The 18,063-nt window shown below is 34.2% G+C and overlaps 1 protein-coding gene across 2 annotated transcripts in view; it reads left to right on the forward strand.

The window, feature by feature from the left end:
* Positions 1-11,817, forward strand: part of C1D (C1D nuclear receptor corepressor) — a 19,811-nt gene extending 7,994 nt beyond the window's left edge. Inside the window, exons 1-5 of one of the 2 annotated variants that reach the window (XM_008699935.2) lie at positions 2,903-3,006; positions 6,972-7,118; positions 7,890-7,956; positions 8,263-8,318; positions 10,958-11,817. In XM_008699935.2, coding sequence (XP_008698157.1) covers positions 6,981-7,118; positions 7,890-7,956; positions 8,263-8,318; positions 10,958-11,122 — 426 coding nt within the window. In that variant the 5' untranslated portion in view covers positions 2,903-3,006; positions 6,972-6,980 and the 3' untranslated portion in view covers positions 11,123-11,817. Of the gene's footprint in view, positions 1-2,902; positions 3,007-6,971; positions 7,119-7,889; positions 7,957-8,262; positions 8,319-10,957 lie in introns of those variants that run through there. The other variant, XM_008699934.2, reaches the window with a different exon arrangement.
* The last annotated feature ends 6,246 nt before the right edge of the window (positions 11,818-18,063 follow it).

The raw sequence follows: 18,063 nt of genomic DNA on the forward strand, positions 1-18,063 counted from the left end.
TGGTTAATATACAGAGAGCCATAGGTTAGGGTGAATGAGTGTGGCATATCTGGAAAACTGCCATCGTGGCTATAGCCATAGGATTGGAAGAGGGGAGCAATGAAAGATGAGGTTAGACAAGCAAGGGCCATGTCATAATAGGCCTGGTATTCATACTGAGGGGTTGGGGAGCTCTTGCAGGATTTTAAGCAGAGGTGTACCATGACTAGAGTATCTTTATAGAAAAATCATGTCTTGCGCAACTAATGAATCATGGAACTTTACATCAAAAACCAGGGATGTACTGTATGATGACTAACATAATATAATAAAAAGATATTAAAAAAATAAAGTCAGAAAAAAGAAAAATCATGTAACTTTCTAAAATTGAGAGTGGAAAAAAATTGACAGTTGGGAGACTACTCAGAGGCTCTTGAAATGATCTAGTCAGTGAGAGTGGAGGAAAGCTTGTGGTGTAAGGACATTGAGACCACATTGATGGGACTGATTGGATTTGGTCTCTGAGGAAGGGGTAAGGGGTCACTCCCAGGTTCCTGATTGGATTGACCTTCCTGAAGTAAGAGAATTGACGGCAGGAGGTAGGGGGATGATGGCTTCTCTTCTGTGTGTGATGCTGTGCACTCCTCTTTTTCTGCCTGTATTATGGTTTTCCTTACCAGTGAGAGGAGGGAGGGAGTGGCAATAACATCCTATGGGGATTACTAGGAAAGGTTCCCTCCATCTGCGCTTTAGTCTTTTTTTTTTTTTTTTAAGATTTTATTTATTTATTTGACAGAGATAGAGACAGCCAGCGAGAGAGGGAACACAAGCAGGGGGAGTGGGAGAGGAAGAAGCAGGCTCATAGCGGAGGAGCCTGATGTGGGGCTCGATCCCATAACGCCTGGATCACGCCCTGAGCCAAAGGCAGACGCTTAACCGCTGTGCCACCCAGGCGCCCCTGCGCTTTAGTCTTAGCCAGAACTTAGGGATGGAAGGAGGCACATTCTCTCCTGCCCTCTCCCATCTCCACCGCTGGTACTTTAGAAGGAGCAGGTTGAAGGGCGAGAAATACCTATAGACCTTGAGAGAGGGTAAGGAGCAGAGGAGGTTGAGTTCTTTTCTTCTTTCCCTTCTTTGGACATTTTACCATGTACGACTTTGGTTGTACAAGTTATTGACCCTCAGATAAATGAGTTAGTGTGTATAGAGTACTTAGAATAGTGCCTGGCTCATAGGCAATGATTTTCAACTGTTTGCTATTGCTGCTAATACCATACATTTCATGGCTTTGTCCTGGGATCTGAGTAGCAAAGGGAACAGAGGGAAGTTTCTGTAGTTCTCTCCTTGTAGCTTTTCCTGTAGAAGGAACAAATATTTAGGAACTGTCTATATAAAATGTTAGAAGAAATCATATGAATTGGAGGAAATTATTGGTAATAGAAGAACCATTATTTTGTAGTCTGTCTTGCCTTTATTTTTTTTTGTTAGGAAAAAGGCAAGTGGTTCAGTTCATATTTAATGATGGTAATTATTCTTACTGCTTTGCTTTCAGTGTTCACCCTAACCCATTTTAACAATAAATAACTACTTGTTTATTGGGGCTTAGGGACCAGGAATAATTTGCAGGAAAAATCCCCGTCATGATTCTGGGGAGGAAAAATATTCTCAAGTAGAAAAATTGGATGAAAAAAATAAAGGCCTTATCGTGTCTTTTATATTTGCAGTATTTGTTAAAAGCCAAAATACATTGTTAAAATATGCCTTTATTTGAATTTCATGTTCTTTGTTCTTTATTACAATTTTAGTACATGCTTTTTGAAATAACAAAATTTAGGGGTGCCTGGGCGACTCAGTCAGTTAAGCCTTTGACTCTTGATTTCTGCTCCGGTCATGATCTCAGGGTTGTGAGATCGAGCCCCACTTTGGCTCGGTCCTGGGCATGGAGGCTGCTTAAGATTCTCTTACTCTTTCTTCCCCCATCCCCTGCTAGCGCACGCATGCTGGCTCTCTTAAAAAAAAGAATCATGAAGAATGAAGAGTTAAAAAAAATGAGTCTGCTTTGATCCTCTGCGCTAATCCCTGCTCCTTCCCAGAGAGAATGTCTCTCTTTTGTATATCTCTTTCTATACCTTTTTCTACATATCTTCATATATATAGGCCTTTAAAAACAAATGGCATATGTTAGATACATATTGTTTTATATAAAATGTCCTATGAATTTTTTCACCACTTCTCATTGTATATTACTACATAAACATTTACTTATTTGTTTTTAATACTCTTGGAGATATGTGCTATAATTCATTTAACTGTTTCCCTATTGATGAATATTTAGATTAGTCTTTCCAATATTATGTTAGAGGTTTTTCATTCAGCAAATGTTTATCGACTGTCAGGCGTGCTACTGAACAAAACATAAAAATTTCTGCTCTCATGTGGTTACATTCTTTTGGAGGTGGCCAGACAGTAAATGAATAAAATAAATATGTCACGCTACTAAACACTGAGGTAGAGAAGGAGATAGAGCCCTGGAAGTTAGGAAGGTGCATTTTAACGAAGGGTGGTCAGGAAAAGATTACCTATAGGTGATGTTTGAGTAGAGATCTGGTGAAGGTGAAGTAATGAACTCTGAAGCACTTGGTGCTGGAGAATCATTCTAGGAAGGGAAGAAGTATAAAGGTCCTGCGGTAGGAGCATGCCCAATGTGAAAGGGAAGAGCAGTGAGGCCATTATGGCTGGAGTGGAATGAGCAAGAAGAGATGGAGTGGGAGGAGATGAGGGCACAGAGGAGGTAGCAGAGGGAGTCAGGGCTTTTTAAAAATCTTTTTATTTTTTATTTATTAATTTTACAGGGAGAGTGAGAGAGAGATGAGAAGGCACACACAGAGACAGAAGCAGACTTCCCTCTGAGTAGGGAGCTCAATGCGGGGCTCAATCCCAGGACCCTGGGATCAGGACCTGAGCTGAAGACAGACACTTAACCGACTGAGCCACCCAGGCGCCCAAGTCAGGGCTTTTTAAACCATTGTAAGGATTTTGTCTTTTATTGAATGAAGTGTGGTAAGCCTTTGGAAATTTCCAAGGAGGGTTATGGTATAATCTGACTTAGACTTGGAATGATCACTCTGCTTTCTTGATAATAAACTGTCAGAATGGAAACAAGGAGCCATTTAGGAGGCTAGTGTAACAATCGGGGCAAGATGCGGTGATGGCTTATACTGGCTTGGACCAGGGTGGTAGCAATAGCGGTGGTCTGGGACATGGTTGGATTCAAAGTATGTCTTAAAAGATGGGGTGAGAGAGAGGAGTCAAGCACCATTCTATAATTTTAGGTCTGAACATTTGGAAAGGTGGAGTTGGAAAGATTATAGCAGGCAAGATTTTGGTTTGGGCACATTGCATTTTAGAATCTATTAACATCCAACCAGAGGTATTGAGTAAGCGGTTGGGAACGTGATTTGGAGTTCAGTGGGGAGGTCAGAGTTGGAGATAAAGACTTGGGAGTAATCAGTATATTAATGCAATTTGAAGTCCTGAGCTCACCTAGGGAGTAAATTAGAGGGGAAAAAAGGATCAAGGACAGCCTGTGAGCATATCAAGGATAAGAGGCTGAGGATATGAAAAGGATGCAGCAAAGGAGACCAAGAAAGCAGCTGAGAGGGGCGCCTGGGTGGCATAGCTGTTAAGCGTCTGCCTTCGGCTCAGGGCGTGATCCCGGCGTTATGGGATCGAGCCCCACATCAGGCTCCTCCGCTGTGAGCCTGCTTCTTCCTCTCCCACTCCCCCTGCTGTGTTCCCTCTCTCGCTGGCTGTCTCTATCTCTGTCGAATAAATAAATAAAATCTTAAAAAAAAAAAAAAAAGAAAGCAGCCGTGAGGTAGGGAAACCAAGAAAATGTGATGCCCTAGAAACTAAAGGAAGGGAGTGAACCATGTCAAGTGATGAGAACTGAGAATTGACCATAGGATTTAACAGTGTGACTGTGTGAGTGACCTTGACAAGAGCAATTTTGAGTGAGAAGGAGGGGACCTGACTGTAGCCGATTTAGGAAAGACTGGAAGGAGAGGAATTGGGACTGTTAGTATAGGCACTTCTTTCAAGGGCTGGAAAATGGGGTTTTAGCTGGACGGGATAGGAAGTCAAGATGTTTCTTTTGTTGCCAAAGATGGAGAAATAAAATGTGGTAAGCTTATGGTTAATGATAGAGCAGGGGGAAAAACTGATGCAAGAGAACGTGGGAAAGATTGAGAGAAGCATTCAAGGTGTCCATTTTAATAAATTTGCATGTATGTATACAAGGATTTCTATAAGCTAGATTCTTAAGACTTCTTGAGTCAAAGGGTATCTACATTTAAAAAAATCTATACCAATTTATATTCCCCCTTCATTGTATACCCTGGCCAACACTGAACTTTGCTCATCTTTAATATTATTGCCATTCTGATGGGAGATGTCTGTATTATTTTAATTTGTAGGAATTCTCTATATAATCTAACTAATTCTTTATTATATTTTGGCAAATGTTTTCTCCCAGGCTGTTTCTTGCCTTTTAACTTTGCTTATGGTATACTTTTACCATGTAGATTTTTTTTTTTTTTTTCAGTTTTTATGTAGTTAAGTCTGTCACTCATTTCCTTTTGTAGCATTTGGGTTTCATTTGGATTATATAAATATTTTAATAATCTTTTAATATGTTTATACATTTACCTTTTTAATTCCTCTGGAGTTTATTTTTGTGTGTTATGAAATAGGTATCTCAGTTTTTCATCTTTTTCTGTGTTCTTAAACAGTTAAATACTATAAGAATTAACTGTTTCTTAATGGTTTGAAAGAAATTACCTGTATCTTCTAGACTCGGAGCCTTTTTGGAGGGTAGATCTTTGAGCTTAAAATTTTTTTTTCTGTGGTTAATCTAATTGGTTTACATACTTCTTTTGAAGTTAATTTTGAAAATTGATTCCCCCACCCTGAGCACCTCATTCTTTTCATCCAGATTTTCAAATTTATTGGCCTAAAATTCTGCATAAGGAGAAGAAACACTGTTTTCTCTGTATTGCAGTGTATCCCTTGTACTTATACCATTATCTGGGCAGCAGCTGCTAGAGCCTTCCAGGATCTAGAGATTTTGGTTTAGCTGTTTTCAGCCCTCATGGCCCAGTTCTTAGTGCCCTTCATCTTGGAGTTCTTCAGGCATTCACCTTCTCTTTTGTTTGTGGGGGATTGCAGGCTCCTTGGCTCTCTTTCCTATCACCCTGATCCCATTTGCTCTTTAGCTTCCAAAAATTTGTGCTGTTGAGGTCTGCTGATGGATACATGCTGTTTTGGGTTTCCAACATTACTATGGACTTATTTTTGGATTTCTTATGCCATTTTGGAAAGATTTTGGGAGGGATGGGAGGCAAATACATATTTTTAGTTAGTTTTTTTTTTTTAAAGATTTTATTTTTTATTTATTTGAAGAGATAGAGACAGCCAGCAAGAGAGGGAACAGAAGCAGGGGGAGTGGGAGAGGAAGAAGCAGGCTCATAGCGGAGGAGCCTGATGTGGGGCTCGATCCCAGACCGCCAGGATCACACCCTGAGCCGAAGGCAGATGCCCAACCACTGCGCCACCCAGGCGCCCCTAGTTAGCTTTTTGAAATAGGAAGTCACAATTCCTTCTTGTGTGGTTTTCTTTTATCAGAGTCCTTTGTTCAATTGCTGGTTGCACAGTAGTTAGATAGTAACTCTATATAGTAGACTCTAGTAGTGATAGTCAGATGGACTTCACTTTTTTTTTTTTTTTAAATGAAACCAGATGTCTCAGGAGAATGTACTTGTTGAATAAAAATGTTGATACACTGTCACTAAATATTCCAATAGTACTTTTTAAAGTTAAGGGACATAGTCATAACATTTAGAATTATAAGGGACTTTACAGATCATTAGACCAACTTCCTTATTTTATGGATGAAATATTTGAGACCCAGAGACTTTCAGTGATTTATCATTGGTGACAAAGTCAGTGATCAAGCAAGACAGAAAGCCCAAGTCTCTTAACTTCAATTCTACTGTGCGTTGCTATTTTACACATTCTTGGTTGTTCTACTTAGCTTTGTGATAAAAGAGGTATTTTCAGCTAATATATATTTTTTAAACCTATGGATGCTACATATGGCTTAGAATTGCTTCTGAAAATTTGGTCTTAGATATCATATTAAATATGTTAGTGTGGATTTTGGTTTTTCTCACATAGATATGTATTATGATATAAATGTGAATTTTAAAAGAATGGGCTGTCAAGATATACTCTAGCCTAAATGAAAATCATATCATTTATTTCTCCCAAGTTTCCTCTTTTCTGCTGGTAGACTATATGTGATTTATGGACTCTTTGAATTTGTTATTTATATTTTAAAGAGGGTTAAAGAATATATATAAATGTAAATACAGGCTTAAAAATTATTTTAGTAATAAGTAGTCATAAGCTATTTCAGACCTAGATTTTCTAATTTTTTAGTTTAATGTACCATGCTGCTAGATCAACACTGAAATTTAGAAGGGCTAAAATATATAAGTTTTTCAAAGAAAGAGCTTATTATTTTTTCAGCAAGCATAAGGGATAGGCTATACTCATCATACTTTCATAGCTTCACTTGGTCTTTAACTTCAACGGGTTTTTTTTTTTTTTTGAAGTTTTTAAAACGTGGGATTTTGATTATTGATAATCCATGTTTGGTCTTTTGTTCTTGAAAGGCATTGAGGCTCTGATAGGTATAGCATTAGTGGACTTGGGTGGGTTCTCTTCTCCTCCTACCACCTCAAACTATTTGAGGAGAGGAAGATTGAATGTAGTTGCTCTAGAATTATATTTTAAGAAGATTTGTTTAGTTGTCTTCAGGTTTTAACTCTTAGTACTTTTTAAATACATGATATAACCTATTGATTTTGTTTTTGTATACTGAAGAGCAATCTCTGTCTCCCATGAATTCTAAGAATTTAATTTTTTTCCAGTTGGTCATAATGGCAGGTGAAGAAATTAATGAAGATTATCCAGTAGAAATTCATGAGTATTTATCAACATTTGAGAATTCCATTGGTGCTGTGGATGAGATGCTGAAGACCATGATGTCTGTTTCTAGAAATGAGTTGTTGCAGAAGGTATTTTAAAAATGTAATTTCTAAAAATGTAATTCTTAAAACAGAGTGCTATGTTATGAAAACATATAGAAGTGGATATAGACTAATGACATGTGCTCCTTTTCCCCTTAATTTCAATTTTATAAGTGTTTGGGTATTTTTAGGGGGTAAAAACAAAACAGAATTCCAACCTTAGGAAATACTTCCTAACTATATATTTATTTTGACTTGGTTTTGAGAAAAAAGGAGCACTCACAACGTTCTTTTTGACAGACTCTATCTTTGACCTTTTAAATATTACAATGATGTTATCAGGGTTTCTGGAAACCCTATACGACAAAAAGAGTAAATTGACTTTGACAGTCTAAAACAAATCTCATTATGTTTCTTCTGTCTTTGGTATTGCCTAAGCATTTTAGCCTGCCTCTTATACATAAATGCATCATGTACAATGTTTATATTGATAAATTACTTTTGACGTACAAAATCCAGATCGTAACTCCTAAAATTAAAATAATGGAAAAGAATTTTTCTTAGATTATACACATTCCTTGTTTAACTAAAGATGATACCATGAAGTGAAAATTTATGGACAAAAATGACTGGTTAACAGAAGTTTTTCTTTTTGCAAATTATTTCAAGATAATTTGGTTATTGGATTATAGGAAATGAAAGAAACATCTCTTTAATACATTATATTTGGTGAAAGTTTAAAATAATGTGATGGTGCTCAAAATTTGTATGTATTTCTTTTTTCTTTTCTCTCTCTCTCTTTTTTTTTTTTGTTAATAGTTGGACCCCCTTGAACAAGCCAAAGTGGATTTAGTTTCTGCTTACACATTAAATTCAATGTTTTGGGGTATGTATATTAGTTTGGAGTTAATTAGCAAATTATTTATTGTGTCAAAGGTGATTTATTTTTTAAACGCTAACACTTTATATACAGTTATACTTTATGGCAATTTTAATAGATATATATTTCTTTATATCAGGTTACCAGATATCCATGAGGCACATAAAAATTTAATATTACATAGAGGTTGAATAATTTAAGATTTAGTTAATCATTTTTTGTGACATTTCTTTTTTGTAACTAGAGTTTCTTTAATTAATGCTCTTAATTAATATATATGCCATTTTATTCCATGAAATCTTTGTCTTGTAGTTTATTTGGCAACTCAGGGAGTTAATCCTAAGGAACATCCAGTAAAGCAGGAATTGGTAAGATTGCAGTGACTTTCTTTTTGTTTGACTATCTGTTGTGGTATTCCTGAAGTCAGAGTTACAGGACCTTTATCATACTAGTGAGGGAGAACAAAATTATTTAGAGTTCAAATTATGAAAGTGAGCCAGATTTCATCATGTCTTTTCCTTACCTTTGTCAGAGAAATGGTGTTCCATATATTACATAAATCTCTGGATGGGAAAATGTTACAATTCAAGTAATTATTTATATCTTCCATATTATTTTTTCTATAAATTCTTGAAATCCTGTTCATCTCTACAACTGCCTTTTTTTTTTCTCTTTTAAACTCTTACACAATTCTTAAAAGTATATTCTAGTTGATTTACTAGCAAAGACGGGAAAGTTTCTCCTCCACCTTTTCAATTCTTCCATTAATTCATTTTCTCAGCAGTAAAGAATCCAGTTCAGCAACAAAGCTAAAAGCTTTTTTGGCACCAGTTGTATGTGTACTGTCCAGTAATTCTGCATTAGTGACATATTTACAACCTGTAATAAATCTTCTGGGTTTGTCTTTGTATTCCATTTAGATGTATAAGTACAGTATATAAGGTCTAGTATCTTGGAGTTTTTGCTGACTTCAAAAATTAAATCATTTAATATGAAAGAAAAAATTAGAAATCTAACTTATGGTTACCTTCTTGACTTGGGTTTATGAATAAGAATATTAATAAATTTATTTTTTGTGTTTATAAAATATAAGGTAAATATGTGAAATACACTTGACACTGTATTATTATTCTCAAGTCTTATGGTGGTTGATATGTGTGTTATTTACAACTTAGTAGAAAACTTGGTCATTTATTTATAAAAAAATGAGTAAACCCAGATATCTTGTCTTCATTTTATAAATATATGGACTAAGGCAATGTCTTTTAAAGTTCTTCGGGGAAAAACAAATTTATTTTTAAGTACAGAAATTGTGGAAAATACTTAAAGCAAAAATGTAAAACAATATGAGGCACAGATCTTGATTTGACCAGTGATACTGACTTTAAAATCTTAAGAAGTGTGCCCTGTATCATCTGTTTTCAACTTTCTATATGGACTTTACATTTATAAGGTTTCTCATTTTTCCTTTAACACAAAGTTATTTGTAGTGTCTTAATTCTGTCATTGGAAACGGATAAAATCATCATCTGTCTTTTTTCTCTGTCAGAACCCACTTTATGGAGGAGTACATTCATATTCTAGACGATGGTTGGCACATAAAAAGCATACATAAACCCATTCCCCTTTTCTGACCTTGTGACAGACATCACTAATTGATCACAGAGTTAGTGTGTGAGAGGAAACCTATTTGTCATATGTATCATGAATGGGGAAAGGCTTTGAAAATAGTCAGTTTATTTATTCAACAAATAATTGAGTGCCTACTGGAAGCCAGGCATTATATCCAAGTGAGATGATTCCTCTGTGAATAAAGCTGATAAATACTACTACCTTTGTGGCAGATGCCAGACTCTAGTGGAGGGAGACAAGCAATTAACATAAACAAATAATAAATATATAGATATATAGTATGTTAGGAAGTTATGGGGGAAAAAAGTAGTGTAGGATGAGGGAAATTGAAGTACTTGAGTAGGATTGCCATTTTAAATTCTAAAGGTAGGGCCTATTAACAAGGTTAACATTTGAGCGAACTGGAAGGGAGAAAGGGAATGGCTGTGTGGATATTTGAGGAAGATCATTCCAAGCAAGGCTGGGGTGGGTGTGTGTTGGGAGGATTTGGGCTTTTACTCTAAGGGAAGTAGAGAGCCATGAGAGGATTTTGAGAGAGTTGTCAGCCTTTCACAATTAAAAAATTCTTGGGGTCTACATTTTTCTGAGTATATTTCTATAACTATTTTGATTATTTTAATGAAACTTTCTTTTTATCAGTGATCAATCATTTACTATGCTATTTTATGGCTCTCATCCCCTTTATTTCTCTAGTGAAAGTATAGAATAGCCCTTTATTCTGATTAATGGTCTCAGAAGATTTGAAGTGGTATGGCAACCTATTGTGTTCCTCACCTTGTAAAGTCTGATTAGAACTGTATATTTCATTAGAAAGTATCATGTGCTTATCAATCAAAACTATGAAATTGAACAAAAAATCTTGTATTTTCATTTTGCTTATTTTAATTTTGACACTAGAAGGTAAAATAAAAAAATAGTTAAGTACTACTTCTTCCATTTCCTGTTTAGAAAAGTTTCAAGAGAGTTTAATTTGTATGTTGCATACGAGTATATGAGAGCTCTATTTTAGATTATATACTTCAGATACATAAGAGTTATTGTGTGAATTTAGGTTAATGTAAAATTAAGAAATGTATAACCACATGTAAACAATTGAGTGTTTATCTCTGTAGTGATGTCTTAGTCTAGTTCCTCCACTTTTGAAACACTCCAAATACTTCTGAAATGACTTTTTAATGTCTATTCCCCCCAGAGTATGAACTCCAGGAGAGCATGGAGCATGTTTATCCTATTCACTTGCACTTACTAGCACCACTCAATAGGCAATGAATACATATCTGTTGAATTTAACTGAGGTATAGTATAATAAAACTTAGTGGTGGTGAACAGCTGAGTAAATCTATGGCCTTTTTTTTTTTTTTTTCCTATCTTTAAGGAAAGAATCAGAGTGTACATGAACAGAGTCAAAGAAATAACAGACAAGAAAAAGGCTGGCAAGCTGGATAGAGGTGCAGCTTCAAGATTTGTGAAAAATGCCCTTTGGGAACCAAAACCTAAAAATGCATCCAAAGTTGCCAATAAAGGAAAAAGTAAAAATTAACCCTTTGGTTTTGATGTACACATATGGAAAGAGTACATCATCTTTATTGTTTTCCACAAAATAGATGGTTGTATGACAATGCAAGGTTTAAATGTATTCACTATTGAATTCATATATAAAATTTACATTTTAAATTTGTAATGCTAAATATTCTTTTCCCTAGAAAGATTAAGTTATCTTTATTGATTTTCCTATAGAGCGTGATGAGGTTTTTAATATTGTGATATATTTTATATTTATAGTTTATCATCTCTCTTGACAAGACTCTTATTTCCTTATATAGGTCAACCTTTCAAGTACCATTTTATAAGCAACGAGGAAATTTAAGTTAAATGTTCTTTGTAAACATTTGTCTGTTTTAAATGAATAATGACTTTATGAAGTATGCTATCTGAAGGCTAAAGTTATAAATACATCTGTTTTCACTATATAAATGAAATGACTTAAATGTCCATTTTTTTTCTATGTAGCTACTTTATCATGTTTTCATGATTTTGGGAATTATTGCTTTTTTGATATTTGAAGTGTGAAATTAAAACTTTAAGGTTATATTTTAATTCTTGGCAATTTGCCTCTATGTCCCATTTGAGGTAAAATATATTCTCATTAGCTTTAGATGGAAAATGAGGCTGTATATTGATGGCTGAATTTTGGCATGATGGCGATACCCTATCAATAAAGGACTGTAAAGGTTGTATAGCTGACTGTTTATTTTTCTCTTTTGTGTAAATTTGCCCTTGAAATTAGGAAGATACATTTTAGAAATCATTAGGAATAGAGAAATTCATGAGTTTTTGTTGCTTATGCATTGTGCCCATAGATCTCTTGGTCTCCCTTTTTTCAGATTTTTTGATTACATGTTTTTGAGGTGATATCAAGTACATACAGGTATTTTGAATCAACGTTCTATGTTTATATAATGCCACACTTAAGGAGAGGACAAGTCCACAGGAGATAATATTGTGTTTATATTCTGATTTATTTTTCCAGAATATTTGTTACAGAGAATTCTATGTATTAAAAAAATTTTTTTAATGTCTGAGTCCTTGAATTTTAATTACATGTTCTTAATGCTTTCAGTCTTTGAATCTACATCATTATATATAGGAATGCCAAGTATAGTAAAGTACTTTAATTTTTGAAAAAGAAGTTGTTAAAATTTTCTGTGTGATTAATTCTCCATAAGTAACCTTGAACAAATGGATTTCTTGATTTATGGTAGAAGATATTGGAAATGGTCTTAAAATGTAATGGATTTTGTAAAGCATGTTGAACTCTTTCTATGACACATGAAGAGGAAGTCACTGATTGATACAGAGGGTCTTCTGGCTCAGATGTCAGACAATTTTTGAAGTGGAAGAACATTTATAGTTACTTCATTCCTTTTTTCACCCTCATGCTCTCAAATTTCTAGCTTTTTTAAAAAGTAACTTCTTCATGAGAGAAGTAAGTGTTATTATGAGCAAGTGTAGTGTACATGTGTTATTTACTACAAAGAAACTTTAACTTGCATTTCTGTGTATTTTCTAATTTCATAAAGAAAAAATTAACAATGTCATACAGTTGCAGAAAATCATTAGCCAAGTTATTGGTTTGTGAAAGTCCAACTCTAAATTCTGTTAAATTGGAGCTGCTTAGTGAATAATTCTTTCAGTGTTTTATTAGTAGAAATAAAAAACAGTTGAGTGTATTCCTTTTTTAATGTAGAATTTGAAATACTTGGTAGTATTTCATAGTAGTAGTGCAGTGGGTGTTCATTTCTGTTGTTGTTTATTCATTTCACAAATATTTAATGACATTTACATTGCCAAATACTATGCAGGTTCCAAGGAAGACAGCTCCAGCCTTTATTCTGTTTTTATAAAGTATTATGAAAAAAGTAGTCTTTTTGTTCAGTTCAGTTTTCAGAGTTACTAGAAAATTTATGACAAATTGTGCTTATTAACCTTAGTCAGAACCATGAAGGGTGATGGGTTATCTATTTGACTATGGTATAGTTATTGTTAACATAGTTTTTTCCAAATGACAGTCTGCTCTAAGTTTAGATGTTAATCACATCTTTTATTAATCTCTTTGGGAATTAACAAGTTGGAGAGGTTATAGCTATAGATATTTTTAAGATTAGAATTATAGACTATTAATCTGATACTAAATAATGAGATTTTTGTCTTTTAATATTATTTTAAGTACAATTTTCTTGTTCATAGTTGCAGGATGGGAATTCATTTTAGTAAAGTAGAATATGTTAAGAGGAAAATCGAAGGTTGAATTATGGTTTACATTCCTGGAATTAGGAGGCTATGTCAAGTTGATTGGTTTTTAAGATACCTTACAGATTAAAAAATTGTTCTACTTAGCTATTAGAAATGGATTGGTATTATTTCTAAATAAGGGTTTTAAAATTGACAAGAAATGTAGGAAATGCTTCAAAAATGGACAATGTATTGAATATAGATACTTATTTCTTAAGTAGGTCATTGGAGAAAGAGATGCTGTAGGAATCATTCAGTTTATGATATAGCGAAACTATAATTTTATGCAGCAAATTATCAGAAATTCTGGCTTTACAAAGTGACATTAACTGAGAAAGATTTGAACAGTGATTCTGACCCTCATGTAATAGCTAAGTTTGGTATATAAAGGGAAGAAAAAGCATAGCATAGTTCATAAACTTGCCCTTGCCCAAATGGCTCCTTTACCAAATGACCTTGGTAGCAACCTATTTTATATAAATGTGATCTGAATACTTTACTAATAAAAACATTTCCTTTTCCCTGTGTCCTGGTCTAAAACGCCTCAGTTTTGGAAATACAAAGTACAGTTTGTTTATATTGTATATTAGCATTTTATAGTTATCATTAACAATTATGTTAGGGAGAAAAGTATACAGGACTTCATAGAATTCTGTAGATTTGTTCTACTTTAATTTGCTATTATATTGCTTTTGACAGGATTTTAAGAAAATGCTTTGAATGTTTTTGGTTAGAAGGTGTGTTTTCCTATCAGAGTGAGTGTCATAGAGTACTCTTTGGAGCAGCCACCCTCTGACTTGATGTGCCTTTCAAAAGTGTTCATTTTATGGCATAATGTTTAATATAGCCAGGAAGGATTAGTAAAATTATCTAGAAAAGGGATAGCTATAGTGATCTCTATTGGCAGTTGAGGTTCAATTTTAATTCTGTCCCCCCCACCCCCAAAAGGCCAAAAAACCAAAACCAATCTAGCTCTGTATTATTCTTCTGTTCATAAAAGGTTGAGAAAAGATGCTAGCTCCCCCCCCCCCGCAATAAACCTTGAAGTTAAGCAAATGTATTGTGGCAGAATAACTGCATGCAAGATGTCAATTTTGTAAAGTGATTTATTTCAGATAGTGTACAAAATTTGATGGTGGGGGAAAAATAAGCTTTTATAAATGAAACATTTAAGAGACTTTTTTATTATTTGCTTTCAGTTTAGTGTTGCCTTTTAGGTGCACCATTTCAGTTTGGCAGCTACAATAAATGACTGAAGGAAATTGAAGATGATAATTCAACATTTCAAGATGCTTCTGCTGAAATGAATGTAGACCTATCTAGAGCTTGAATTTAAAGTTTATAGTAATACAGTTTTTTAAAGCCGAGTACCCAGGAAATGATATGCTTTGAATGAGATGATTAGGAGAACTAGAAAAGAATACTTTCAATCCCTTGTTATGTGGGTATTGTCTATTGAGAGTCTATGTTGAAAATGTTAGCGTAAAAAGAATAGAGGCTTGTTATGTACAATTTACTGTAGTGTGTACAATTCATCTTGGATCTTGTCCAAAGAGGTTTAGTTATTAAAATAGCAGAAGAGTTATTGTAACAAGGAATCACCTGATTTAGTGCTATAGCATGGATTACCTATAAATGGTGCTGTAATGTATCTGGCTGATACTGTTTCATCTAGTGACCTTTGCTCTCTCTTAATAACGCATTCTATGACTTATTTAAATAGAAATAATTTACTACCCTATTTCTGATACTTTCTTTTCTACTATCATTCCCTTAAGAAAGAAATCATTAAAAATATGTAGAATAGTTGCTGGGTTTTATGGGTTTTGACATTTTTGAGTTTTAACATTAATGATTTTGACTATTTACGAGTGACCTTAGAGGTCCATGGGGTACATGGTATTCTGCAATTTCGCCAAGGCATAGTCCTAATTCCCACTAAATGCCATGCAGAATGGCATTACTCAGCTAATGATGTGGCCTAGCAAATCTCCCAGCAGTCACAGTTTCTTCCCTCACTTACAGTCTCATGCATTTATTCACTCATTCATTCCACAAATATTTATTGAATCTCTCCTATGTGCCAGGTTCTATTATAGGCATGGGAAATTCAGCAGTTATCCAGACAATGTGTGGTGATTGGAAGATGTCAAATTTTATCATGTGAAAATGCTATGGGTTGGATTGTCCCCCAAAATGCATATGTTGAAGTCCTCTCAATCCCTTATAATGTAACTCAGAAATAGGGTCATTGTGGATGTAGGTAGTGAATATTAAGTCATTAGGGTGGGCCCTAATCCAATATGATGGGTGTCCTTATAAAAAGGGGAAATTTGAACATAGACATGCACAGGGAGAACATTAGATGAAGATGAAGGCTGAGATCAGGTTGATGATTATGTAAGTCTAGGAATGCCAAAGATTGCCTGCAAACCACCAGAAACTGAGAGGCACAGAACAAATTCTCACAGCCCTTGGAAGGAACAAACCTTGCCAACACTGTGATGTTGGATTTGTACCCTCCAGAGCTGAGAGAGCATACATTTCTGTTGTATAAACACCCAGTTCGAGGTACTTTGTTATGGCAGCCCTAGCAAATGAATACAATGGCTATTCTATGAGAGAAATTTAAAAGATTAATAATTTGCATGTGAAAGTATGTGTAAGAAACTGTGTCACAAGGTGAAAGTGTAATTCTGAAGAAAACCAGGAACCTGTATAAATTTATTCAGAATATTTTTGAATTTGAGCAAAGATCTCAGGACTTAGACTTGGAAATGTCAAGGGTCTGTTATACTCATTCTGAAGCCAAAACGTTCAGACTTTTCTAGCAGACATTGTCAGTTATGATTGAGTGTGCCATCTTTTAAACTTGGTTTGAAGAAACTCATTTCTCTGAAGGAAAGAAAACCCTGTCAGGTTTCCATGGAGAGAATATTTTCACCAAGCCTATTATTATGTGCTGTGTGGTCTTTTCCTAATATAATGCAGCAGTCAGGTTCAAGTAATGAAAATAAATACTTAACACATCTTACCCAAGTTGTGCTTATCCAAGAGCACAAACCACTTAAGAAATCTCATATTGAATTCAGCTTGATAGAGTTCTTTTTTTTAAATCATTCCCCGCCCCCCGCCCCCAAATTCTAAACTGTGCAATGTGCCAATTCAGTTTTCTTTCTTTAAAGTTAGGTATTAGAGAACTCAGAAGTGGTTTTACTCTTAATGGTTTGGGCCCAGTTTAATATTTTTTAATATTTTAAATGCTGCATATTGATGTTCAGCTGTTTAGAATTAATCAGTAGATTAAACATGGAAGACAAGATTGTAAACAAAATCCACCCTGACAATGTAAAAGTAAAAGCATATAGAATAGAAGTGAGTTTGAAATGGGATGAGGACATCTCATATGTGGAGAAATCCTGACGCTGCACAACACTGATGGATGAATACGGTTTTACGTTTATTTCAGTAGTAAAGGTAATAGCTCTATTATTCTTTTTTAATTCTTACATGAAGAACTGGAAGGATTAAGAGGGACTAGTATAAATTAAATTCTTATTTTTAGGGTGGGGAGTCAGATGAGGTTCAATGAAAATTAGCAGTATAGATATACATTATGAAGGTAATCACCAGAATTAAAGACAGAAATGATTTGAAAGTGTTAATTCTCACTTGGCATTATGGAGATGAAGTGGGAGCACAGATTTTTTTTTTTTTTACATGGTTTGGTAAAAAAATATGAGAAAGTTGTACTAATGAACAAAACATTTGTTCAAAGAAGCAGCATGACAATTGGATAACCAGTGAATGCTAGTTGTTTTTTGAAATGTTAGGCAATAAATAAATACATTAGTGAAATTATACTAGAATGCTTAAGTGTGCATGCATCCATTTCATTGTCTTAAAACCCTCAAACATCTGTATATAAAAATGTCTGTAGGCATTTAATAATTTTCCTACATTTGAACCCAGTTTATTTTTAATTTTCATTTTAGACAAGTTACATTCCAGATCTAGCTAGAAAATAAGAATTTTTATTTTGAAGTGGCTCTCTTTCTAATGTGCCTTCCATGTTCTTTTGAAACTTCTAAATGTTATTCAGGATAAAGTTAGACACCACAACGGTAGGGTTATATGTAAGTGATAGTGTGATCTTTGCATGTTTTAATATGCTGAATTAGAAGAGGGGTTTTCTTGTACCTAATTTTCATAAAAAAATGAAAGTTCAGGAGAAATGCCCTTATAATTTTTTTCAAGAACTTTTTTCACACTGTAGTCTAACTAGATATATGGAAATTGATTGTTCAGTAACAGAAGTTATCCATGTCAGAAGTGTAGCAAAATGTAAAATCTTAGGATTTGTCGTAACAACAATTAAGATTAGGGGTTAAGGAATTGGAATTGCTAGATTTTATCTATCTTTTAAAATTTGTAGGAAACACTAATAAAGACTAACCTATTAGTGGTTTTCTTAGTTATTGATGCTACTTAAAACCTTAGCACAAGTTGATATTCAAAGTTACCTAGCTACATTATATTGCCTAAATACATAACATTGGAAATAACCTGTAATTAAATTTCATTCTCTCACTTATCTAGGCATTTAAGGTAACTTAAAATAATTTAAATATATAGCATTGAAAAGAAATGTTAAAAGCAGCTTTTGGAAATGGGGTTAATGTATATTTT

Source organism: Ursus maritimus, unplaced genomic scaffold (assembly GCF_017311325.1).
Source record: "Ursus maritimus isolate PB19 unplaced genomic scaffold, ASM1731132v1 scaffold_6, whole genome shotgun sequence".
Classification (NCBI taxonomy): Eukaryota; Metazoa; Chordata; class Mammalia; order Carnivora; family Ursidae; genus Ursus; species Ursus maritimus.